Genomic DNA, 25,748 nt, shown 5'->3' on the forward strand with positions numbered 1-25,748 from the left:
TGTTTCTTCTCCTACAGGCCAGCAGACTCAAGATGACCCCAGCCAGGGGAGAGCCAGTCATCCCAAGGAGCAGCTGAGGGCTGTGTGGGGAAGTTAGTTATGAGAGGATCCATGCGAGCAGAGAGATGATTTGGTCAGAAGAGCCTTGAGCACAGGCAGGAGGACCTGAGCTTGAACTGGAAAACCCACATTAGAAGCCAGTGGGGTGGCAGGAATTGTAATCTCCTTGATGGACAAGAAAGAGCCTTTGAAACATGGGGCTGTCTGTCCACATACTGCAGTTCAAAGCCAGTGAGAAGCTATATCATTTTTTTAATGTCAATACCCCAAGATTAAAAATCATGCTATTAACATTTTCAAATTTTTAAAAAATATTTTATTCATTTTGCAGACCAACCATAGAACCCCCTATCATCCCTCACCCTGTTCCCACTACCCCGAAATATCCCCACACCCACACCTCATTCCCTCCTCTAAAAGGGTAAGTTCTCACTTGGGGTGGGAGCAAAGCCTGGTACATTCAGGTGAGACAGAACCAAGCCCCTCCCCCATTCTCAGGGTGAGCAGGTGTCCAACCACGGTAATGAGACAGACCCAGCCACACAACCGTCTCCGGGATGCAGAGGGTCTAGTTTGGTCCCATGCAGGTTCCACAGCGGTCAATCTAAAGTTCGTTTTTATATTAGTTACTATGAACAAAAAAATGTGTCAGCCAGTAAGATAGCTCAGTGGGAAAAAGTGCCTGCTACCTAGCCCAATAACCTGGGTTCGATTTCTAGGGACCCAAATGGTACAAGAAGAAAACCGATTCTGGAAAATGTCCTCTTCCTCTCAGGGTCACCCACAGGCACCTGCAGGGACATTGTCTGTTAGTCCCCAGCTAACAGCTTCCATGGGCCTTGGTCTCTCACCAGGGAGGTCACTTTACATCATGGGGTGGTCACACATGCAGCATCTCCCTACTTCCCTGTCTCCTGCCTGGGAATCAGGGAGCATGTCTGCAGTCTTGTGTGTGAAACATCCTGTCCTTGGACAGATACAAGAAGAGAACCCCCACTTCTGCCATGTGGGCTCTGATTATCTCCCATCAGAACACATGTCAATTTGTCTGTCTCTGGTCCTGACAGCCCTACTGTGCTGTTTTCTGTGTCTATGGAGTTAATAACACTTTTAATAAATATCCTACTACCATCAATCCATCTCAGTGTCTCTCTTGACCACCAATGTGAGACCTCTTAGAGAGTGACATATTGTGTCCAGGACAAGGGACACAGAGAGAGGCAGGGACCATTGTCCACACTCAGAACCCTGGTTCCTCTCCCTTTCTCCCTGGACACTGACATCTCAGCCACAGTCCCAACCCCTCCAGGCTCCTCCTCAGGTGACAGTCCACGGCTTGACTGGATCCCATGTTGGGCTTCCTTTCTTCACAAGCCAATCTAGTCTAGGGTGTTGGCATATGCCTGTAATCCCAACCACAGACAGGTAGTGATGGGAAGATCATGAAATGGAGGCTCTCATTAGCTCCTATTGAGCCTGAGGGCAGCCTGGGCTACATGAGATCCTGTCTTGAAACAAACAAACAACAAGGTCAACAGGAACTCTAAACAGTACAGAGCAGTCCTGGAGGCAGGTCATCCATTTGTTCGCTTTCAGATGGAGACAGAGAACTTGAAGATGTCACCATTTCTCTATTTGGACTCAGGTAGACGAATTCTGTGACCATAAATAGTTGTTTGGGTTTGTTGTTGTTGTTGTTGTTGTATTTTGGTATTTTGGGGTTTTTTATGGAACATATATAATGGTGAAGAAGGAACTGTGTGTTTCTCAGTTTCTGTGACCTCCACTCGATGATTCATGAGTTTCTGTTCCTGGCCTTGTGCACCAGCAGAAGCTGGGAGATTTCATACCAGAAGTAGGTGACTGACGTGATCACCTAGCCCCACTCACTGGGTCTTTAGGACACAGTATAGAGTCTCTTCTTGAGGGTCCCTGGGCAGGGGTGCAGGGAGGTGCTCATGCTGAGGATGGGCAGCATATGAGGGAGATGAAGATGATGATGTCATCCTAGGGGAGAAAGAAGAGGTCAGATGGGGACAGGACAACTGTGTTAATGAAAAGTCTCAGGTGCAGCCTGAGTGTCCTGTCTACACCACCAACCACCCTCCTTCTGCGCTCTCTGGCATCTCCTCCACTCTCCTCAGGACACAGTCTGGACATTTGACACTGGGATTTCATCTAGGGTCTGTATGTTGTCCCTGGGGGAAAGAAATCAAGGAATGGGAGAGTAGGTGGTATGACAGGAAAGACAGACAGATGGGCAGTATTCATCAATGACGTTATCTGCTGGCTCAGTGCCCACAGAACTTGTACTGTGTGTTACTTGAGGGAAGTTTCTGGAATTGGATGGTTCAGACAGAAATAGGAAGTATTGAACCTGTTTTCTGCATCACTATCATGGGAAAACACAGCTGGGTATAAAATCAGAGTCTGAATTCTGGGGACACTGTCAGGAACTGGAGTCTGAAGGGTCACATGCCTGGAGACCATGTTTACTCAGGATGAGGACTGGGTAAACATGTGGTGGCAGACCAGCTGTGAAAGGTGCCTTGTGTGATTTGTAGGGGTCTTTGTGAAAGTGCATGTGTGGGCAAGTAATGTGTGCTCATGTAAGTGGAAGCCAGAGGACAAGCTCAGTCATTGCTAATCAGGATACCATCCACCTCTGTTGTTTAATCTTTTTTGTAGGTTTTTGCTTCTTTGTTTATTTAATTGATTTGGGGGTTTTGTTTGTTTTTATTCAGTTTTTAGATAAGATGTCACTACATAGCACTTGCTGGCCTGGAATGGAACATATAGACCAGGATAGCCTCAAACTCACAGAGATCCAATGGCCTCTCCCACTTCCTCCTGAATGCTAGAATTAAAGACACACACCATCCTGCCTAGCCTACCTTTGGTTGTAAGAGTTTAAATTATATTTACTTATTTATTCTGTGGGATAAGGACACACATGTTATAATCTGTGCAGCTGCCAGGCCTTAACACTGCAGTCTGACACTCCCCATAGTCACATGTGTGCAGAAGCCCCATGTGTGTACACCAAAGCTTCCAGGCTGCTCTTCCACAGAAAGTGCCCCTCCCCTGTGAAAGCATCATGGCTGCAGGGCCCAGTCACTACTATTGGGGAAATGGAGTTGGCATGCAGGAGACCACAACCTGGGACTAAGGATCCAGCAGGGGGCAGCAGTGAGGCTGAGCACAAGGAGCATTGGGTTCTTACAGAACCCACTAGGACCTGTGGTGTAAAAATGCTGGGGTCTAACACCTGACATATGGCAGCCTCATCAGGTTCAGCCCTTCCTTCAGAGTTATAGCAATCCAGTGACCTAGTTCACAGACCCCCAGAATGTAAGGCAAGGACAGATGAAGCCTGGAGGTGAGTAGTCAAGACCAGGAGAGCCCCTTCTAAGACCTCCCTGTGGATAAAGACAAGGTTCATCCGGTAGAGTGCTTACCTGCACACAACCCTGAGTTCTGTCTCCAGGAGGACATAAAGGGGCACAAAGTGGCAAACTTGTCCCCCCAGCACTTGGGAGGGCAGAGAGGAGGATCTGTAGGAGTTCAAGGTTATCTTTGGCTACATAAGAAGTTCAAGGCCCAGCCTGAGATATATGAGAATCCATTCAATAACAGGGGTGTGTGTGGTGGTTTCTAGTAGGTACAATAGACCCATTCTCTCTCCTTACTAACCATTTGATACAAACTCATCCCAAAGATTCTGTGCATCTGTGTCTCCAAGGGCAGCATGGATGGATACAGAAGTGAGTCCATGTGCTGATGACAGTGAGGCCATGAGTGTTTTTGCCTGGCTCTGGTCTAGAGATCTGAGGGCCTTGGGGTCAGTGGGGACTGTGAGGAAGGCAGAGACAGCAGATGTGACAGAGGGGGCTGCACAGCCACCTGCTGGGAGGCATGGAGAAGGCAGTCAATGCAGGAACCTAAGGAAATGGGAAGTCACCTCCGCACATGTCACTCAAGGAGAATGATGCCACTTCCTCTGGTACACTCTTGTCTTCCATGGAACTGATGGAACCATGTCATGGGGAAGGGTAGGATGTTCCTCCTACAGAACCAGCCTTGAGGTCACCTCAGCCTCTGCCCCACCTCTCACACCTCCACCCTAGTCATGGGGCAGTATGTCCACTGTCAGAGATGTCCCAGGCACCAGGTCATGACTGAAACATTGCTGCTCGAGCCTTCTTTGCCCACTTCATCCAAAGAAGGTTCTATATCAGCCACAGCTAGAAGGAGTCACTCAAGTGCTTTGTGAGAACAGCCCCCTGGGAGCCCAGCAGCAGATCTATCAATGTTGAGGGGATTTCACTGAGCAGGCAGACTGAAGTCTGTGCAGATTGGGGGACTACAAGTACTTGATGGGATGAAGTCCAGTCAACCTGCCATGTAGCAGTCATGTGACGTGTCCCAGGGCTTCTCTGATCCTTGGCATCTGAGGTGTGTGAAGGTTGATGGGAGGGAGAAAGTCTCCTTCAGAAGCTGGAGTAGCTTTGGAGTCACTGTGTAGAGGAGAGAGACGATCACCCAGGAAGCCCAGGATAGTTACAGACTCGGCAGCAGCGAGCAGGCCAGGGTGAGAGTGTCCACTGGGCCTCGGCTCTGCCGGGTGCTGTGAAGAGTCCCTGAAGGACAAGAAGAGGACAAAGAGCAGATGGTCGTGGGGACACTGAGGTAGGGCTGGGGACGGAATGTGTTTCCTCATCACCTCCATCCTCGCTGAGTCTAAAGTGAGCAGAAACTGACCACCTCTGTGCCTGAGGTTATTAGAAAGACAGACAGACAGACAGACAAGACAACTAACATGATGGAAGACACAATGAGAAACAGATGATTAGGGGGAGGGCAGGAGTGGAGGAAATCTGGAGGTGAGGAAACAGTGATTACAGGCCACATGGAAATGGACAAGACAGGAGTTCAAGGTGGAAGAGAGGAGAGCCCGGCATGGTGAGGTCATTTCCATATCTTCATCTCCAAAACGGGGGCTGAGCTCAAGTGCACAGCCATCCTGTCAGTGACCACAGGGTGGATCTTCTGCAGTGTGGGAAAGGAGAAGCCAGAATCATGAAGGAAGTTGCTGGTCACAAGGAGGTGGAGATGGGGAGGTCCTGCCCCTCTCTGTCCTCACATGAGAAGGCCCAAGGGTTATATTCCACTTTACCCCGATTCTCTCCTGACTCATGAGCACCCCAGGGTCCCTCACAGGGCTACTATCCTGCCTGATGGCTCTGCATGTCTCACCTCCTGGAGGGAACCAGGTCCTCACTTGGATCCTGCTTCTGCTGCTGTCAGCTGCATACCTGCAAGCGGGTGAGTTTGGGGACCTTGTTAGCAGGGACTCTACCTTAACCACAGGAGGGGCCAGTGAGGCTGGGAAGAGCAGGCTGTCCTGTGGACAGGTGTCTGCTAGAGGAGCCACTAGTTCTCTGTGCCTGAAGAGAGAGCTCATCCTCAGAGAGGGTCCAGCCCAACCCTTCCTTGTCTGTCCTGTCCTATATAGAACAGTGGGACACAGGGCAGGGCTGTCCTATGGATAATGGCTCAGGAAGCTCTGGGTTGTCCTTTCCATCCCTTGCAGAGACATCATATTCTCCCCATCCTTCCCAGGTAACTCTGCCGGATCTAACAGAGTAAATGCCTTTGGGGTCAACCAACCAGCACGCCTCTCTGGTGTCCAGGGCGGCTCCATCAAGATCCCCTTCTCCTTCTACTTCCCCTGGGAGTTGGCAGAGGATCCACAGATGAGGATTCACTGGAGATGGAAGCACTTCCATGGGGAATTTATCTACAACTCTACCCCGCCTTTCATACTTGAGCATTTCAAGAACCGGCTCATCCTGAACTGGACACAGCCTCAGACATCTGGAGTCCTCAGAATCCTGAACTTGACGAAGGAGGACCAGACAGTGTACTTCTGCCGAGTACGTCTGAACACAAGACATGGCGTGGAAGAGTGGCAGCCAGTTGTAGGGACCCAACTAAACATCACTCGTGGTATGGACACCCCAGGTCAGTCCCTGGTGACCCTGGCTTCCTTTGACACAAATCCATGTGGATCTGGCCTCTCCAGGACAGAGCAGCCTTCACCTGGTCCTGTGTCAGGGTCTATGTTATATCTGGACATTACACCATATCTCGTGCCTTCCACAGTTGGTGTGTACCCCTCCTCCTCTGTGTCCCCCACTTCACCAGTCTCTAGACACATCCCTCACCTTTCCTTGCCCCAGTTTCTTTTCCTCTTCCTCATTTCCCTCTTTCCCCCCTTCCTCCCCATCCCCATCTTCCCCACACAGACCCTCATGTTCTCACCATGATCAGGTTCTCTGGTCACTTCTTCTCCTCCATGGCAGCTGGAACTGCAGCTTCCACACAGAGTGTACACAGGCCCAGCCTAGTCTCTGTGTGGACATTACCCCGGGCACCTGTCACCACTGCTGGGCACTCTCGTGGTCAGTATACAGAGAGACACGGAGACCAGCAGAATTCCACCCCTGCCCAGGTCATGCTGGAGAAGAACAAGCCCCGAAAGTGACCCTTTCCCTCCAAACATCTCTCAACCAGTAGACACACTTTTGAGCTCACACTATTGCTTACCTCTCTTCTATCTTGGTTTTATGGAGTGTATATATATGGTGTTAGCATGCGTGTGTGTGTGTGTGTGTGTGTGTGTGTGTTTTCATGTATGTATGTATGTATTTATTTATTTATTCGTGTGTGTGTGTGTGCATAACCATATTTTTGTGCTTGGGAAGGTCAAAGGTGGACATTAGTGTTAGTTATTTATCGGCGCTCTTAACCCACGAGGAACACATCCTGAACACCACAAATCCACAGAAGAGCTGTTTATTAATAGAGGATAGAGTTGACAGGCCTGTGTGAAGCACACATGTGAGTGAGGAGAGGAGAGAGAGAGAGAAGAGGAGAGAGACCTGTGCAAAATGGCGCCAGCTTTTTAAAGAGTCAGCCGTGCATTTGTACAGGACCGCATGTGGCTACTCCACGCATGCGTGTCGATTTCATGGCCGAGGGCTTTACGCAACCATGTAAAGCCACGGAGTCCTAGTCACACGAGATGTTCTGACCTGGAAATGGCTATTTTGAACCAGAAATAACTAGACGGTCCGCCGGGAAAGCCCAACCGTGTGGACATGTTGTGATTTCCTATCAATTAGAGATCCTCCTCCAGTAAGACCCACCTTATTCCCTTGAGTCAGGGTCTCTCACTGAACCTGGAGCTCACTGTTTAGGGCTAGGCTGATGGGCTGTGAAGCCTCATTGATCCTCTTGTCTCCATCTCCCATGGTGTTGCAGTTACAGGTGCTCACGAGGTCTGTCTTATAAAAAAGGTGTATGATATCTGAGGAAGGAACACCCAAGGTTAACCTCTTGCCCTCACACAGACAGACAGATATACACATACACAGGCACAGACACACACACACACACACACACACACACACACACACACACACACACAGATACACACAGAGGGAGAGAGACAGAGAGAGAGAGAGAGAGAGAGAGAGAGAGAGAGAGAGAGAGAAAGACAGACCTAGACAGAGATACATGTGCATGCAGAACTTAATAAAAAAATACATTTTAGAAAGTAAAATATAAAATTAATAGTCAAATAATAATCACTTATCATTAATTATATCACCAATTCTCAGCAGTGCCAGTGATAAGTGGGTTTGTCCCATTCAGGTTAGATCCACCTGCCTCCCCGCCCCCCAACACCCTCTCCACTCCCCCACCTTCCCTCCCAAAACCACACCTCATCTTAACCCTGTGCTGGTTCAGGATAAACTCCACAGCCAGAACTGACCAGGCACCTTACCTCTGCATTTCCTGTGTCTCCTTCATGTTTTCCTAAATGGCTGTGATCTTCCAGTCTCCTCCCTCTTCCTCCTTTCCCAATGTCTCCAGCCTTTGATAATCTATTAGGTGCTTGTAGAACGATCAATATAAGGCAGCCACGCCTTTCTCTGCTTTAGGCAGACACACCATGTTTTTCTTCTTTTAGCTGGACTTCACATGGTCCCCAAGGCCACGTGCACACTTGACAAGGGCTCTGCCACTGAGTTACTCCTCACTCCACTGTGAGATCTTCATCAGCATTTTTAAAATTAATTCACTGAATATTCCTGCCCATTGTTTTTAAAATATTAAAATTAATGATAAAAAGACATTTTCATTTTCTTTCCATTTTTTAAATTTATTTTATTATTATTATGTGTTTTAATTTTATACATCAGCCATGGGTTTCCCTGTCCTCCCCCCTCCCGCCCCAAACCCCACTTTACCCCATCCCCTCCCCTCCATTCCCATATCCTCCAGGACCAAGACACCCCTGGGGATTCATTAAAACCTGGTGGATTCAGTACAGGCAGGTCCTGTACCCTCCTTCCAGGCTGAGCATGTGTCCCTGTGTAAGCCCAAGTTTCCAAACTGCCAGCTCATGCACTAAGGACAGGGCCTGGTCCCACAGCCTGGGTGCCTCCCAAACAGATCAAGCTGTTCAATTGTCTCACTTATCCAGAGGGCCTGATCTAGCTGGGGGCTCCACAGCCTTTGGTTCATAATTCATGTGCTTCCATTCGATTGGCTATTTGTCCCTGTGCTTTTTGCAAACTTGGATTCAACAATACACGCTCTTGCAGTCCCTCCTCTTTCTCGACAGTTGGAAACCTGGAGCTCCACCTGGGTACTGGCTGAGGATCCCTGCATCCACTTCCATCAGTTATTGGATGAGAGTTCCAAGATGACTTTTAGGGGGTTTAGTCATCTGATCACCAGACTAGGTCAGATCAGGCTTTCTCTCGACCATTGCCAGCAGTCTACAGAGGATGTATCATTTTGGATTTCAGGGAACCTCTCCAGCACTCTGCCTATTCCAGTTCTCAGGTAGTCTTCATTTATAATGGTCTATTATTCCTCGTTCTCCCTTTCTGTTCTTGATCCAGCTGGGATCTCCTGCTCCCCTAAGCTTTCTTTCCCTCAAATCTTGCCCTTCATTACTCCCACTGTCGTCAGGTTGTTCATGTCGATCTCATCCATTTCTCTGTCATTGGGTGATCCCTGGTTCTTTCCTAGGGTCCCGTTTTCTAGGTAACATTCCTGGAGTTGTGCAGCAGTCTAGTCATCTTTGTTTTACATCTAGTATCCTCCTATGAGTGAGTAAATACCATGGTTGTCCTTCTGAGTCTGGGTTACCTCACTCAGGATGATTTTTTCTAGATCCATCCATTTGCCTGCAAACCTCATGATGTCATTGTTTTCTCTGCTGAGTAGTACTCCTTTGTGTATATGTACCATATTTTCTTTATCCATGCTTCAGTTGAAGGGCATCTAGGTTGGTTCCAGATTCTGGCAATTACAAACAAAGCTGATACCAACATAGCTGAGCAAATGCCCTTGTGGTATGATTGAGCATTCCTTGGGAATATGCCTAAGAGTGCTACAGCTGGGTCTTGGGGAAGATGGATTCCCAATTTTCTAAGGAAGCGCCATATTGAGTTCCAAAGTGGCTGTACAAGCTTGCATTCCCACCAGCAGTGGAGGAGAGTTCCCCTTGCTCCACATCCTCTCCAGCATAAGCTGTCTTCTGTGTTTTTTGATCTTAGCCACTCTGACAGGTGTAAGGTGGTATCTCAAAGTCGTTTTGATTTGCATTTCCTGGATAATTAGGGATGTTGAGCTATTCCTTAAATGTCTTTCAGCCATTGGAGCTTCCTCTGTGGAGAATTCTCTGTTTAGTTCTATAGCCCATTTCTTAATTGGACTGTTGGGTATTTTGATGTCTAATTTCTTGAGTTCTTTATATATTCTGGATATAAGCCCTCTGTCAGATGTGGGGTTGGTGAAGACCTTTTCCCAGTCTGTAGGCTGTCACTTTGTCTTGTTGACAGTGTCCTTTGCCCTACAAAAGCTTCTCAGTTTCAACAGGTCCCATTGATAGATTGTTTCTCTCAGTGCCTGTGCTACTGGTGTTATATTTAGAAAGTGACCTCCGGTGCCAATGCATTCAAGAGTACTTCCTACTTTCTCTTCTATCAGGTTCAGAGTAGCTGGATTTATGTTGAGGTCTTTGATCCACTTGGTCTTAAGTTTTGTGCACGGTGACAGATATGGATCTATTTGCAGCCTTCTACACATTGACATCCAGTTATGCCATCACCATTTGTTGAAGATGCTTTCTTTTTTCCATTGTACAGTTTTGGCTTCTTTGTCAAAAATTATATGTTCATAGGTGTGTGGGTTAATGTCAGGGTCTTCAATTCGATTCCATTGGTCCACATGTCGGTTTTTATGCCAGTACCAAGCTGTTTTTATTACAGTAGCTGTATAGTAGAGCTTGAGGTCAGGGATTGTGATGCCTCCAGAGGTTGTTTTATTGTACAGGATTCTTTTGGCTATCCTGGGTTTTTTGTTTTTCCATATGAAGTTGAGTATTATTCTTTCCAGGTCTGTGAAGAATTGTGTTGGTAATTTGATGGGAATTGCATTGAATCTGTAGATTGCTTTTGGTAAGATCGCCATTTTTACTATGTTAATCCTGCCTATCCATGAGCATGGGAGATCTTTCCATTTTCTGACATCTTCTTCAATTTCTTTTTTCAGGGACTTAAAGTTCTTGTCATATAGGTCCTTCACATGCTTAGTTAGAGTAATCCCAAGGTATTTTATATCATTTGTGGCTATTGCAAAGGGTGATGTATCTCTGATATCCTTCTCAGCCTGTTTGTCTATTGTATATAGGAGGACTACTGATTTTTTTGAGTTGATATTGTATCCTGCAATGTTGCTGAAGGTTTTTATTAGCTGTATCAGTTCCTTGGTTGAATTTTTGGGGTCACTCATGTATACTATCATGTCATCTGCAAATAGGGAGAGCTTGACTCCTTCCTTTCCAATTTGTATCCTTATAATCTCTTTATAGCTGTGGCTAGAACTTCAAGTACTATATTGAATAAGTATGGGGAGAAGGGACAGCCTTGCCTTGTTCCTGATTTTAGTGGTATTGCTTTGAGTTTCTCTCCATTTAATTTGATGTTGGCTGTTGGCTTGCTGTAGATTGGCTTTATTATGTTTAGGTATGTTCCCTGTATTCCTGATTGCTCCAAGACCTTTATCATGAAGGGGTGTTGGATTTTGTCAAATGCCTTTTCTGCATCTAGTGAGATGATCATGTGGTTTTTTTCTTTGAGTTTGTTTATATGGTGTATTACATTGACGGACTTTTGTATGTTGAACCACCCTTGCATCCCTGGGATGAAGCCTACTTGATCATGGTGGATAACATGTGGTTTTGATGTGTTCTTGGAGTCTGTTTGCCAGAATTTTATTGAGTATTTTTGCATCAATGTTCATGAGGGAGATCAGTCTGTAGTTCTCTTTCTTTGTTGCATCTTTGTTTGGTTTAGGAATCATGGTAATTGTAGCCTCATAGAAGGAGTTTGGTAATATACCTTCTGCTTCTATTGTGTGGAACAATTTAAAGAGTATTGGTATTAAGTCTTCTTTGAAGATCTGGTAGAATTCTGCAGTAAAACCATCAGGCCCAGGGCTTTTTTTGGTTGGGAGACTTTTAATGACTGATTCTATTTCCTTAGGGGTTATTGGACTATTTAAATGGTTTATCTGGTCTTGATTTAACTTAGGTATGTTGTACCTATCCAGAAAATTATCCATTTCTTTTAGATTTTCAAGTTTTGTGGATTTCCTCAATGTCTGTTGTTATGTCCCCCTTTTCATTTCTGATTTTGTTAATTTGGATGCTCTCTCTCTGTCTTTTGGTTAGTTTGGATAAGGGCTTGTCTATCTTGTTGATCTTCTCAAAGAACCAACTCTTTGTTTCATTAATCCTTTGTATTGTTCTCTTTATTTCTATTTTATTGATTTCAGCTCTCAGTTTGATAATTTCCTGGCATCTGTTCCTCCTGGGAGACTTTGCTTCTTCCTGTTCAAGGGCTTTCAGGTGTGCTGTCAAGTCACTAGCATGAGATTTCTCCAGCTTCTTTATGTGGGCATTCAGTGCTATGAATTTCCCTCTTAGCACTGCTTTCATAGTATCCCATAAGTTTGGGTGTGTGGTGTATTCATTTTCATTGATCTCTAGGAAGTCTTTAATATCTTTCTTTATTTCTTCCTTAACACATTGGTGATTCAGTTGAGCATTATTCAGTTTCCATGCGATTGTAGGATTTCTGTAGTTTTTTCTGTTGTTGAAATCTAACTTTAAACCATGGTGGTCTGATAGAACACAGGAGGTTATTCCAATTGTTTTGTATCTGTTGAGATTTGCTTTGTGGCCAAGTATGTGGTCAATTTTAGAGAAGGTCCCATGGGGTGCTGAGAAGAAGGTATATTCTTTTTTGTTTAGGTGGAATGTTCTGTAGATATCGATTAAGTCCATTTGAGCCATAACATCAATTAAGTCCATTATGTCTCTGTTAAGTTTCAATTTTCCCGATCTGTCCAGAGGTGAAAGTGGGGTGTTGAAGTCTCCCACTATTAATGTGTGGGTTTTATATGTGATTTCTTTTACATATGTGGGTGCCCTTGTGTTTGGGGCATAAATGTTCAGAATTGAGACTTCATCTTGGTGGATCTTTCCTGTGATGAGTATGTAATGTCCTTCATCATCTCTTTTGATTGATTTTAGTTTGAAGTCTATTTTGCTGGATATTAGGATGGCTACACCAGCTTGCTTCTTAAGACCATTTGATTGGAAAGTCTTTTCCCAGCCTTTTATTCTTAGGAGGTGTCTGTCTTTGAATTTGAGATGTGTTTCTTGTATGCAGCAGAAAGACGGGTCCTGTTTTCATATCCATTCTGTTAGTCTGTGTCTTTTTATAGGTGAATTAAGTCCATTGATATTAAGGGATATTAATGACCAGTGATTGTTTGTTCCTGTTGTTATTTTTATTTTTTGGTGGTAGTTTGTGTGTACTTCTCTTCTTTGGGGTTTACTGCTGTGGTGTTATCTATTGCCTGTGTTTTCATGGGTATATCTGCCTTCCTTAGGCTGGAATTTTCCTTCTAGTGCTTTCTGTAGGGCTGGGTTTGTGGATAAGTATTGTTTAAATCTGGTTTTGTCTTGGAAGGTCTTTTTCACTCCATCTATGATGATTGAAAGTTTTGCTCTTAGTGTTTGCATTATATCTGTCCAGGTCCTTCTGGCTTTCAAAGTCTCCATCAAGAAATCGGGTGTTATTCTGATGGGTTTGCCTTTATAAGTCACTTGGCCTTTTTCCTTTGCTGCCCTTAATATTCTTTCTTTATTCTGTACGTTTAGTTGTTTAATTATTATGTGGCGAGGGGACTTTTTTGGGGGATCTATTCTTTTTGGAGTTCTATAGGCTTCTTGTATCTTCATAGGTATTTCCTTCTTTAGGTTGGGAAAGTTTTCTTCTATGATCTTGTTAAATATATTTTCTGTGCCTTTGAGTTGGTATTCTTCTCCTTCCTCTATCCCTATTATTTGTAGATTTGGTCTATTCATTGTATCCCAAATTTCTTGGACATTTTGGGTCATGACTTTGTTGGTTTTAGTGTTTTCTTTGACTGATGAATCTATTTCTTCTACTGTATCTTCAACACCAGAGATCTTCTCTTTCATCTCTTACATTCTGTTGGTTATACTTGCCTCTGAAGTTTCTGTTTGTGTACTCAGATTTTCTATTTCCAACATTCCTTCTGCTAGTGTCTTCTTCATTTTTTCTATTTCCCTCTTCGGGTCTTGGATTTTCTCCCTTGCTTTTTCATTTTCTTTCAAGGATTTATTGTTTTCTTCTGCTTTAATTGTCCTTTCCTCTAGTTTTTTATAGCGTTCTTCCTATTTTTTGTTTGTCTTTTCCTCTATTTTATTTTTTATTTCTTCTATATAAGGCTCTAGCCACTTCATGATGTTACTTATAAGGTTGTTTTCTTCTTCTTCTTCTTCCATTCCGTAATGTTCAGGTCTAGCTGTTGGAGAAGGGCTAGGTTCTGGTGATGCTGTATTGCTCTTTATTTTGTTGTATGTACATCTGCCGTGACGTCTGCCCATCTCCTCTTGTGTTTGTTCTTGGTCTTATCAGTGTACTTTGGCCAGAGAGAGCTGACAGATTTAGGGAGCCTCTCTCTGGTCCAGAAGGAAGCTCTGGGCCAGATGGGAGAGCTGGTCCAGATGAGAGTGCTGGCTGGCTAGGAGCTAGGGGGCTGGTCTCTAAGTCTCAGGTAAGTCCCTGGGGTCTCCTTCTTTTGTCCAGATGGGAGCTCCTCTTGTCCAGATGGGAGTTCCTCTGGTCTCTGGTCCAGATGGGAGTTCCAGGGCAGGATGGATGCTTGGGCTGGTCTCTGATTCTCAGGAAGTGGCTGGGGTCTCCAGCAGATGGGTGTGGGGGCAGGGTGTGGAGACTGCAGTGTCTTCCTGCAGTCTTGGAAATGGGGAGCCTTCCCGCAGGGCCCAATGATTGGCCAAAACTGGGACCAAGTTGGTCAGGTCCTCCTGGAATGGCCTGTGTCCAGCGGTGGGACCCAGGGGCAGTTGCCTCTCTGACTATAAACCCAGGCACTCACCTTTGGTCCCTCTTTCCATTTTTTTAAAAGACAGATTCACATGTACTCAGGCTGGCCTCAAACTTACTATATACCTGGGGATAACCTTGAATTCCTGACTCTTCTGTCTCCACTTCCCAAGTGCTGGGATCACAAGGGTGTGTCACCACTCCTGTGTGCAGCTCTTGAGATAGGACTCAGGGCCTCGAGCATGCTAGGCAAGCATTATGCTACTGAGCTGCATCCACAGACCCCCAAAAGAAATGTTTTCTCTAACCAAAATATTCTCATTTAGGGCAAAGATATCACAACTTGAGAACTATTTGCAGCATGTATTGAAAAAAAAAAACCTTGTGGTTGGCTTATTAATTCTATATCCATAACTTCATTTTTGTAGCCAAATTCAATAGTACCCTCCTTTGCAATTTTCTCTTTGGTGACTAAGCAAAAAGATCGGGGACGATCTCTCTCTCTCTCTCTCTCATTCTCTATATCTATCTATCAATCTATCTATCTATCTATCTATCTATCTATCTATCTATCTATATCTTTCTCTTTCCATTGTGGGGGTCTTTCTCTGGGCTGAACTCACCAAGTAAGCTAGACCAGCTGGCAGTGAATCCCAGGATTTGCTTCTCTTCCCCCTGAAGTGCTGGATTACAAGTGCAAGGCAACACACACAGGTAACCAGTGATGTCACTGAGTCACTGTGCTTCAGAGATGACCGAGTTGGAGTGTCTGCTGCTGTGAAACACACCATAACCAAAGAACTTGGGGAGAAAAAAGTTTTATTTGGCTTAAACTTCCCAATCACATTCCATCTTGAAGGGAAGTTGGGGCAGGAATTCCAGGCAGGAACCTGGAGGCAGGAACTGAGGCAGAAGCCATGGAGTAGTGCTGCTCATTGGCTTCCTCTCCATGGCTTGCTCAGTCTGCTTTGATTATAGCATCCAGGACCTATTGCCCAGACATGGTACCACCCACAGTGAGCTGGGCCTCCCACATCAATCACCAATCAAAAAAATGTCCAATAGACTTGCCTATGGGCAATCTGATGGAGGCATTTTCTCAAATGGGGCTCCTCTTCCCAGATAACTACAGCTTGTGTCAAATTGACAAAATAACTGACCAGGACACAGGGCAAGGACTTCAGGACTGAGCTGTCTCCTTGGTTGCTGACCTGCTTTTTCTCACTCAGGAAACACTTTCTTAGTGTCTAACTTTATCTATGTCAATGGCTGGGTCATTACTCAACCACTATATTTCCAACAACTTTGATTTGTTCTGTTCTTTTGGGACATTCTGGGAAAGAAAGTGAGATATTTGTATACATCTGTGTACACACACAGATATCACACACACACAAACATACACACACACACACACACACACACACACACACACACACATGTTTGCTTACACTCCCTGCTAAAATCAGGACAACAAAGGGAGCTGCTCCACAGAATGAATGTGCTGTTAGCCAGTAAGCTGTGTATTGCAGAGTTCAAATGATATACCTTATATTACATACATTTATACCAACAAAAAATATTTTTTGAGACAGGGACTCACTATATAGCCCTAGAACTTGTTATGTAGACTAGACAAACCTTGGACTCATAGAGATCTATCTGTCTCTGCCTCTTGAATGCTGGAATTAAAGGTGTGCTTCACCAGTCAGCTTAAAGATGACCTTTTTCAAAGTGGGTGGGTACACCTGTAATCCCAGTACCTGAGAGGTAGAGGTAAAGAGATCAGGAGTTTAAGGTCATTAATATACAGCAAGTTCAAGGCCAAACTTGACTACATAGACTTTATTTTTTTAAAAAAAAGTTAAGAGCTGTTCAGAGCACGGGCTTTGTGACTATGAAGACCTAAGATCAAATCCCATAACCCATGTCAGAAGCTGGGGGTCCCTGCAGATGCTGTGACACCAGTTCCAAGGAGGTGGAGACAAGAGGACTGCTGAGTTTGTTGGCTTTCAGCCTAGGTGATACACGAGTCCCCATTTCACAGAGAGACACTGCCTCTGAGGAATAGGTGTAGAATGTTGGAAGAGGACACTAGAAGCCTCTTGTTGCATCCACCACATGCATAATCAGGAGCAAACCTCTATCGTGTATGTGTGTGTGTGTGTGTTGTAGGTGTGTGTGTATGCAGGCTCATGTTCATGTGTATGTGTGTAGGTTTCTGTATGTACACTCAGTGACACATAATACACACATACATGATATAAAGGGAAAAGATTTTTAGTAGTGTTCAATTACTTAAATATTTCATACATTTCTACAATTTATTTTGATCTTACCCACATAAACTTGAGCAGTGTCTTCAGCAATAGGTTCTTATCATGTAGCTATGGGGGCCTCCAAGAGCAACGACAGTAGTCTATGTTGGATTGGGATCTCTGGGCCTTGCTGACCAGTAACCCACAGGGGTTCAAGCTGTGCCCATCCTGAGATTTTCATTCAATAACTCACATCTTTAGGAGCAGCACTGTACACACTTGCAGGCTACATCTGTTCTAACAAGAACTGTTATTAGAAAATGACTGCTTAGCCAGGCGGTGGTGTATGCCTTTAATCCCAGCACTCGGGAGGCAGAGCCAGGTGGATCTCTGTGAGTTTGAGGCCAGCCTGGTCTATAAATTGAGTTCCAGGACAGGCTCCAAAGCTACAGAGAGAAACCCTGTTTTGAAAAACTGAAAAACAAAAAACAAAAACCAACAAACGAACAAAACAATGACTGTTTTTGATCTGTGTGACTTAGAGATTGTTCTTTGTAAGGGAGGACATGAGGGTCTGAGGACATTCTTACCAGGAAGTAGAGAGTTGTCCTTGCTCACCTGATTCTCAGCCTCCACAATTGTTCTCTTCTCCCTGTGTGAGCTTCTAAGAGCTGATCCTCACTCTGCATCCCACAAAGGAGACAAAATACGCATGTGTGCCCTTCCCCCGTTCAGGAAGAACCCACTTGTTACTTGAGTGTAGGGTCAGAACCTGGGCTCTGGCAGCTCTAAGAAGCCAGGCTTGGCCATCTGTCCTCAACAGGACAATTAAAGAGATGATTACAGTGAAAAGCAAAGGAAAGAGGTTTACTCAATATGGTCATACTGGGAAGAGGAACAAGGAGGTTCAGTGACAACCCCCAACTCCATAGTTGGGGCTTTGACAGGTCCTAACATGAGGTTTAGGCTTAAACAGAAGACAAGACATGTGCATAGCTAAGCAGTCCTAGTTCAGGTGTGGCCCCGCCCACAGTGAGCAATTGTCTCTGTCCAGCCTCTCCTGCATGCTGAGCACATTATTTGCCAGCACTGTGTGAACTCTCTTTCTGGGAGACCAGTTCTTTCTCTGGCTGGCTCCAGACTTCAGCCTTTTCCTTCTCCCAGCATGAGACTCCTTGGGTGACTACAGATTCCTGGAGTCCATTCCTTCAGTAGTCTGTTGGGCAAAGAGTGCATCAGAGACATCCTCAGAGCATCATTCCTGTCAGGGAAGTTCCATGCTGACTTCCTCCGTTTCCTCCCAGCCCCCAAGACCACCTCTGCAAGCCCCACCACTGCAACTTCTGCACTCACCAGAACTGCCCTCACAGACACAGAAGGGAAGAAGAGCGGACAGAAAGAGCCTGGGTCCGGGAACCACAGTTGGGTTGGCAGTGGCTGCTGCTGTACTCCTGGCTGGGGTTTTGGGAGTGATGGTGTTCCTCAGGGGGAGGAGAAGGAAAGGTAAGTGGTCCACACACAGCACCCCATCACAATTCCTGAGTGTTTCCACAGAACAGTCGACACCAGAGTCCTGGAAGGGGATTGATGACAGGGCAGATGCCAGGGCTCAGGGATGGCTGAGTCAGGAAGGTCCTTGCCATGCAAGCTGGAGGCTCCATGACCACAGTCCATGTCATCCCAGTGCTGAGGAGGTAGAAAGGATGATCCCTGAGGCTGGGTGGCTAACTATGCTGTCCTAACTGCTGGTGAGCCCCAGGTCCCAGTGAGAGAACTTAAAAACAAACAAACAAACAAACAAACAAACAAACAAACAAAAGCAAAGTGATCAGCTTTGAAGCTAAGGGTGGTTTCTTGCTTCCCCAGGGCAGATCCCTGGTGGCCTCCTGAGTCCAGAGTCAGGCTCTGAGGCTTGTGCTTAGGATAACTAGGATCTGTTTGCTATTGTTGTTTTGGTTTGGTGACTGCTAACCACACTGAGATTCGGCCTGAAGCCGCTTCCCCAAGGGAGATTCTGCAGGGTTAAGTCTGAACCACACAGTCCAGTCATGGCTCAGCTCTTCTCTGTTGACTTAGTCACAGGTCATCAGTCCTCCCCTTTGATTTGCAGAGGAGAAAGGGGCTGCCAGGAGAGAGCCAGGGGAAGGGAAAGCACAAGGCACCGGAAGTTGCTGTGTTAATCCACTTCCCAAAGCCTGGCTTGAAACCAGAGGATCCCAAGTAGATGACATCTGGTTTCCCAGTAACTGCAAGGTGATGGGGGAGCCACCCAAGGGCTGATTGTTCCTTCCTGAAAGAGCTGTTGTGTTGACAGACAGATCAGAGGAGAGACGGAAGGTTAGAGGAACTCAGAGGAAGAAAAAACATAGGATGTCAAAGAATAAATAGTGAGCACCAGAGGCAGTGAGATGGCTCAGGAGGTCAGAGCACTGGAAATACCCAGAGCCCACATGCCAAAGGAAAGAACTGAGTCCTGGCCATATTACTCTAACACACGCATGCCATAGCATGTGCACATGCACACACATGCTAAGTAATTAAATATAAAATGATTAAAAAATTAAAACAATAACAGCCAATGGTGATCCACACCTCAGTCAGTGCACCCGGGAAGTGGAGGCAGGAGGATCTTGATTTCAAGACTAGCCTGGATTATATAAGAATCTATCTCAAACCCCTCTCTTCCATAAAATAGCCAGGAAAGGTCTGGGAGTGGTGTAGAGGACTCTCTCTGGCCTCCAGCAAAGGGAAACCATCTCAGGAACTCTTGAGCAGTGTGGTGCATGTGGAGGAGTCAGGAGATGATCAGAGGGAACCTGGTAAATAGGGTCCCCAAACATCTGATACCAGAGGACAAATGGAGTGGCCACCTCAGCACCCTGCTATAGTGACATCAGTGTGTGTGAAAGGTCTCAGATGGGGACTCAAGAGGGTCACTGAGACAGATTATGGGGAGGAAGGAGTTTACTAAGAGTTATCGATGCCATGGATGGACAGAAAGGTAGATATCAACATGGGAGGGCGCTCTAAGGAGATTTCAGGCTCCACCCACACGGCAGGGGCTCCAAAGTGGAAACGGGGTTCTTTTTATATCCTTCTGAGGATAGGGGTGGTTTCACTGCACAAGCTGAACCAGGAAGGAGACAGGAAAGGGAACAGGATGTGTGGACACTAATACCGTCTTTGACTACAGTCACTGCCCAGGTGAGAAACCCGGGACCTGGATGGCAGCAGGTCAGCTGGAGAGAACAGTGTCTGGGCAGTGTCTCTGTTAGAGGTGAAGGGCGGTGCTGTGGCCTGAGCAGCAGCTGGATTCTGACAGTACAGTCTTAGGGTGCAGAGAACACACTGGAGGGGGGCCAGGCTGTGTCACTTTGCACACTGGATCTGCACATGGGGATGGATGGCCAGAACCAGGAAAATGTCAAGGGAAAAGTTTTCAGACTTTGTGATTAGCCTGGTGTGGTAGTGCCTGTCTGTAACTCCAGTGTGTGGAAGGGGCAGGCAGGAGAATCAGCAGTTCAAAGTCATCCTTAGGTGCAGAAGACCTCAAACAAACACTCAGTGATTAGATGGAGGACACGGGGACCAGAGAACAGGAACAAGTCTAAGTGTGTTAAGAAACACTGTGATGAAACAACCGAGCTGTGTAAGGACTGAAGGAGGAAGTGTGTTTGAGGGTGTGTAATGGCCGTTACTTTCCACTGTGGTGATAAAACATCGTGATCAAAAGTAACTTGTGGAAGGAAAGTTAATAGTGGTGGGCAGCTGAAGCAGAACACTGAGAAGTCACATCTTCAACACATTCAGAAAACTAGGGGGAAAGCTGGAAGTGAGGAGGGCAATACATTCTCATAAACACACCCCAGTGACACATACCTCTTCTAGAAGGCTACACCTCCTAAATGGTCCATAACCTCCCCAATATGAACCAGGGTTCAAATAGGTGACCCTGTGGTGAAGATTTTTCACTCACACCTGCACAGGCATGGACTGACCAGCTGAGTTGGGGTACAGTTGAAGTGCCTCTGTGGATCTGACAGAGCTGTGAAAAGAACCAAGAACAACAAAGAAAAGTGTGCTTATAAGTCAAAAGAGAAAACACGGAGAGATGGGTCAGGAGTTAGAGCACTGGCTGCTAAGGCAGAGACCCTGAGTTCTGCTCCAGCACCCACATCAGGGAGTTGACAACCGCCTGTAACTCAGGCTGCAGGCCTGTCTGAAGCCTCTCCTGAATCCCAGAGGCATCTACACTCATGTGCACATACATTTTAAGTTCTAGGAACAAAACAATAACAAAAAACTTTAAAAGCTACAGTCACTAAATAAATATATGAATAATAGATTTTTCTATAGAAATACAGTAGCTCTCAGAGATTAAAGGAGTCAGTGTCCAAGCCTGGGAGCCACCTGGTGCAGGACATCCACTACTGCAGTCGGCCGCTGACCTCCATACACACTGGCACACCTACCACATAATAATAAGTGGCAAGAAGCTGTAGTCATTAAAACAGCATAGTGTCCAGCAAGACAAATAGACCAGTAGAGTAGATGTATTCCAGAAAGAGGCGGTCTCAGCAAGACAAATAGACCAGTAGAGTAGATGTATTCCAGAAAGAGGCGGTCTCTAGAGGCACAGAAAGGAAGGCATGTGAATGCAGAGTAGATGAGCAGGTGTGGAGTGAGGGGAACTCAGGGTTGGTGAAGGAAGCAAAGGAGACAGGGGTGAGGTCTGGACCCAGCAGAGATCTGGGGAGGCTTGCTGTGTGGGACCACAGCCCAGCAGAGGGAGCTCAGGCTCTTCTCTGACTGCCTGGGGCAGGTTCTCTGCCCCCCCATCCTCTGAAGGTGGTCTGAACACAGAGGACAGCTGAGAAGGATGATGGAGGAACAGAACTGATGTCACACTGACATTGTTTCTCCCCACAGGACAGAGGACCAAAGCCGAAACCCCAGCCAGGTGAGTGCCATCCGGGTCCTCTGCAGGAACAGCCAAGCTCTTAACCACTGAGCCCTATCTCTCCAGCCCCTCAAATAACATGAGAAAGAGAGAGGGGGGAGAGAGGGAGGGAGGGAGGGATGGAAGGGAGAGGGAGGGAGAGGGAGGGAGGGATGGAAGGGGGAGGGAGGGAGGGAGGGAAGGAGGGAGAGAGAGAGAGAGAGAGAGAGAGAGAGAGGACCACACACAGGACCCTTCACATCTCCCTAACCACTGACTCATCCTGTCTGCTCCCTCCTTGTCCCCTATGACATCTCGCTCTCAGGGCACCAGATTCTCACTGACAAGGAGTGCAGAGGTCTCAGGAGTCTCCTTCCCAGAACAACAACACCTTCAGCACTCAGACTTTCTCCTCTCTCCTTCCATTTCCTGGGCTTCCCTCTCTGTCTCTGTTTCCTCTCAGCCTTGAACATCTGCCTCGATTCAACAGCTCTCCATTCTTCCCTTTCTTCTGTCTTTCTCTATGGTCAGTGAGCCCGCTCCCCCAGAATCCTTTGTTCCAGATCCTCCACATCTCTTACCCTTTTCTCTCCACCTCCCAATCTCTCTGCCCTTCTCTCCTGACTCTTCTTTTTCCTACTGTACATGGCCTGCTCTGACCCTTCCTTTTCCAACCCCTCTGTTCTGAGAAAGGATCACATTAAGCCCGGGCTGGCCTGGAACTAACTCTGTAGCCAAGGAAGACCTTGAACTCCTGAACCTTTTGCCTCCACCTCCCAACTGTTAGAATGACAGGCATCATACAACACCCAGTGTATGAGGTGCTAGGATGGAACCCAGGACCTTGTGCATATAACTCAAGCATCTGCTAGCAACACTGTATCCCAGCTTCTTCCTCTCCCTGTGGCTTCCTTGGCCAGATGCTCTTCCTCCAGTCTTGTTGACGCACTTCAGGCTGTTTGGGGGTTTGCTTTGTTTTGTGCAGACAGAGTCTTGCACTGGTCTGGAACTCACTAATTAGACCAGGTTGGTTGGCCAGTGAACACCCGGAGACCCCTGTCTCCACCTGCTGAGTACTGACATTACAAGCATTCACCACCATGCCCAGTTGTGTGTGTTTTCTAACATGTTCCTATGTGTGTACATGTGCAGGTGCACATCCACATGTGTGGACGCCAGAGATCAATGGAGAGTCTGTCAGTTCCTCTCTGTTCTATTTGTCTTCCCGCATGTATAGTGTGTATGTGTGTGTGTGTGTGTGTGTGTGTGTGTGTGTGTGTGTGTTCACTTGTGAATGAGTGTGGAGGTAGAGGTCAATGTAGTGACTCCCCTCAGTTTCTTGCACCTCAATTCAATATTTATTTTGAGTCAGGGTCTCTCCCTAACCTGAAGCTCAACAGTTGGTCTAGACTGCCCAGACAATGAGCTTCAGGGATCCTCCTCTCTCCATCCACTCTCCAGGCATATTGTGTCCAGCATTTTCACACGAGTCCTTGGGGATCTAAATGTGTGTCTTCAGGTTGGTGAAGCTGGCACTTTGCCAACTGAACCATCTCTCCAGCACTCCACCTTATCTTTTGAGACAGGGTCTTTCACTGAATCTAGAGCTCATCTGTTAGTCCTGGCCAGTGAACCCTAGGCATTTATCTGCCTGTCTCTGCTTCTCCAGCATCCAGCTTTCTGTGGTGATGGGTCTGCAATTTGACTTCATGCTTATGTGACACTTACTTTACTGACTGAGCCATCTCTGCAGCCCAGCACCTCATGTCTTAACCCTTTCCTGTCCAGATTCTAATATGTTGTCCATTTGTTACCTTGCAGGGACCTCATTGAAAACACTGAGGATGTTGAACCTGAAGGTAAATTCTGCCAGCTTCCAGTTTCCCCACCAGGGTCTGCCTCTTCTCCCAAGACCCCACACTTACATAAGCACCCCTCAGTATTTCCACCTTTCCCTCCTTCACCCTGTTCCTCCATGTAACCGAGGTCCTCACCTCACTGTTGAAACTCCCAGCCTCCTGTCTCCCTCCCTGTCACAGCTTGACTTCAGTACTCTGTGTTCCTTTTTCTGTAGGACAGTATGTGGACCCCAAAGAGAACCCCAAGGTAAGCCACTCAGACTCAGGCCTGAAGGAAGTTAAAGGGGTGTTGAAGAAGGAGACAGAAGGGTGGAGACCAGAGATGTGAGCAGGACACTCAGGCTGCAGCTGCTGCAGGTGTGGGCAGGACACTCAGGCTGCAGCTGGGGCAGGTGTGGGCAGGACACTCAGGCAGCAGCTGGGGCAGGTGTGGGCAGGACACTCAGGCTGCAGCTACTGCAGGTGTGGGCAGGACACTCAGGCTGCAGCTGGGGCAGGTGTGGGCAGGACACTCAGGCAGCAGCTGGGGCAGGTGTGGGCAGGACACTCAGGCTGCAGCTGGGCAGGTGTGGGCAGGACACAGGCTGCAGCTGGGGCAGGTTTGGGCAGGACACTCAGGCTGCAGCTGGGGCAGGTGTGGGCAGGACACTCAGGCTGCAGCTGCTGCTTTATGGTGGACACAGCTGCACTGCTGCCATCTAACCTCTTGTCCCCCACAGGGTAACAACATCGTGTATGCCTCCATTGCCCTCTCATGTCCAGTCTCCTCAGGAACACCACCTCACCAGCCTGTCCATGAAGACCCCCAAGAAGAGACTGTGTACTCCATTGTAAAGGCCCAATGAGTGGGTCTGGGTGATGATCTCAGAGTCACCTGTGCTTCTAGTGGGAAGACTCCAAACTTCCACTGATACCCAAAGCCAGAGACAAAATCTCATGTGTCACTGGTACCCATCGCCTGAGACTGAAATCAACATGTCAGGGCGTTAGAGCTCAGAGAAACTGAGGAACTCCCAGTTCCCTTTTTTAACTTCCTAGACCTTCTTCACAAAATAAAACAATCCACAGAATTTGCCTAAATGAATCTAATTATGAGTCACTCATGTGACCCTTATCTTCTGGCCCTCTAAGTTTACATTCTCTATCACGTTTTTCAAGCTGTATATATATATATATATATATATATATATATATATATATATATATATATATATATATATATATAATGCCAAAAATCTAAGGCCCATTCCATGAGATGGAACCCAGACCTGGCACTGTTAAAGGGTCCAAGTACCTGTGTGTGACAATCTTAGGCCATAAGGAAAATCCACCCCCGCCCTCTAATTAATGGACATGGAATTAAAGTGACTCTAATAACTTTACTGATGTCCCCACACATCAGTGTGTCTCTCAACCTTGTCAGAGATGCTTCTCCCTGCAGCAGGTGACAATAACAGAGTCGCTCAAGTGGCCAACGTCCTGAGAATAAGGGACTGAGGCATGCTCAGTCCTCATAGGGACATATCACAACCCTTTATCAAGCCTCAAGGATCTTTGAGAAAAGAGTGGGGTCAGGGCAGTGTAAGAGACAGGGGCGGTGGAAACAGTATTTTCTGAAGACAATGGGTCAGTCGCACATATGAACTCACAGAGATTGTGACAGCAGGCACAAGATCTACACAAGCTTAAACAGATCAAATTCAGTGTGGAAAGGGCATGATGCCTCACCCCAGGCTGGGATGCTACTGACATTGTTTACTAAAGGTAAAATTCTATTTTGTGTGGACGGCTGTTTTCCTGCATGTATATGAATTATATATAAGAAGTGCCCAGGATTGCCAAAGGGCTCAGCCCTCCAACAGGAAAGAGGAGCATCTGAGAGCTGGAGAGCAGCAGCCTGAGAAGCAGCAGAAGACTGATGGGATTCCATCCCTGAGGCTGATCTCCAGGGTGGCAGCAGCCTGCACTAACAGGGAAAGCTAGAGAGCTGGTTTCCAGGGAGACAAAAGGGAGGGTTGGTGAGTGGAGGGCAGGGCAGGCAGGGAGGAGACATGGGTTCAAGGCAAGGGAAGGAAGCAGAGGGAGAAGGACATGGACTGGGGGCAAA

At 46.7% G+C, this 25,748-nt stretch overlaps 1 protein-coding gene across 1 annotated transcript; it reads left to right on the plus strand.

Annotated features, from left to right (window-relative positions):
- Window positions 1-5,297: 5,297 nt before the first annotated feature.
- LOC118576531 (paired immunoglobulin-like type 2 receptor alpha) lies at window positions 5,298-24,486 on the plus strand. The gene is made up of 6 exons (XM_036176770.1): window positions 5,298-5,385; window positions 5,683-6,069; window positions 21,773-21,803; window positions 23,604-23,641; window positions 23,857-23,918; window positions 24,361-24,486. Exons 1-6 carry the CDS (start codon window positions 5,298-5,300, stop codon window positions 24,484-24,486), a joined length of 732 nt encoding a protein of 243 aa, XP_036032663.1.
- The last annotated feature ends 1,262 nt before the right edge of the window (window positions 24,487-25,748 follow it).

The sequence above is a fragment of the Onychomys torridus genome, unplaced genomic scaffold (genome assembly GCF_903995425.1).
Source record: "Onychomys torridus unplaced genomic scaffold, mOncTor1.1, whole genome shotgun sequence".
Taxonomy (NCBI): Eukaryota; Metazoa; Chordata; class Mammalia; order Rodentia; family Cricetidae; genus Onychomys; species Onychomys torridus.

Coding starts and splice junctions, on each gene's coding strand:
- LOC118576531 (XM_036176770.1), top strand. CDS start 5,298: ATGGCTCTGCATGTCTCACCTCCTGGAGGGAACCAGGTCCTCACTTGG. Junction 5,386..5,682: donor AGCTGCATACCTGCAAGCGG/GTGAGTTTGGGG, acceptor CATCCTTCCCAG/GTAACTCTGCCGGATCTAAC. Junction 21,804..23,603: donor AAAGCCGAAACCCCAGCCAG/GTGAGTGCCATC, acceptor GTTACCTTGCAG/GGACCTCATTGAAAACACTG.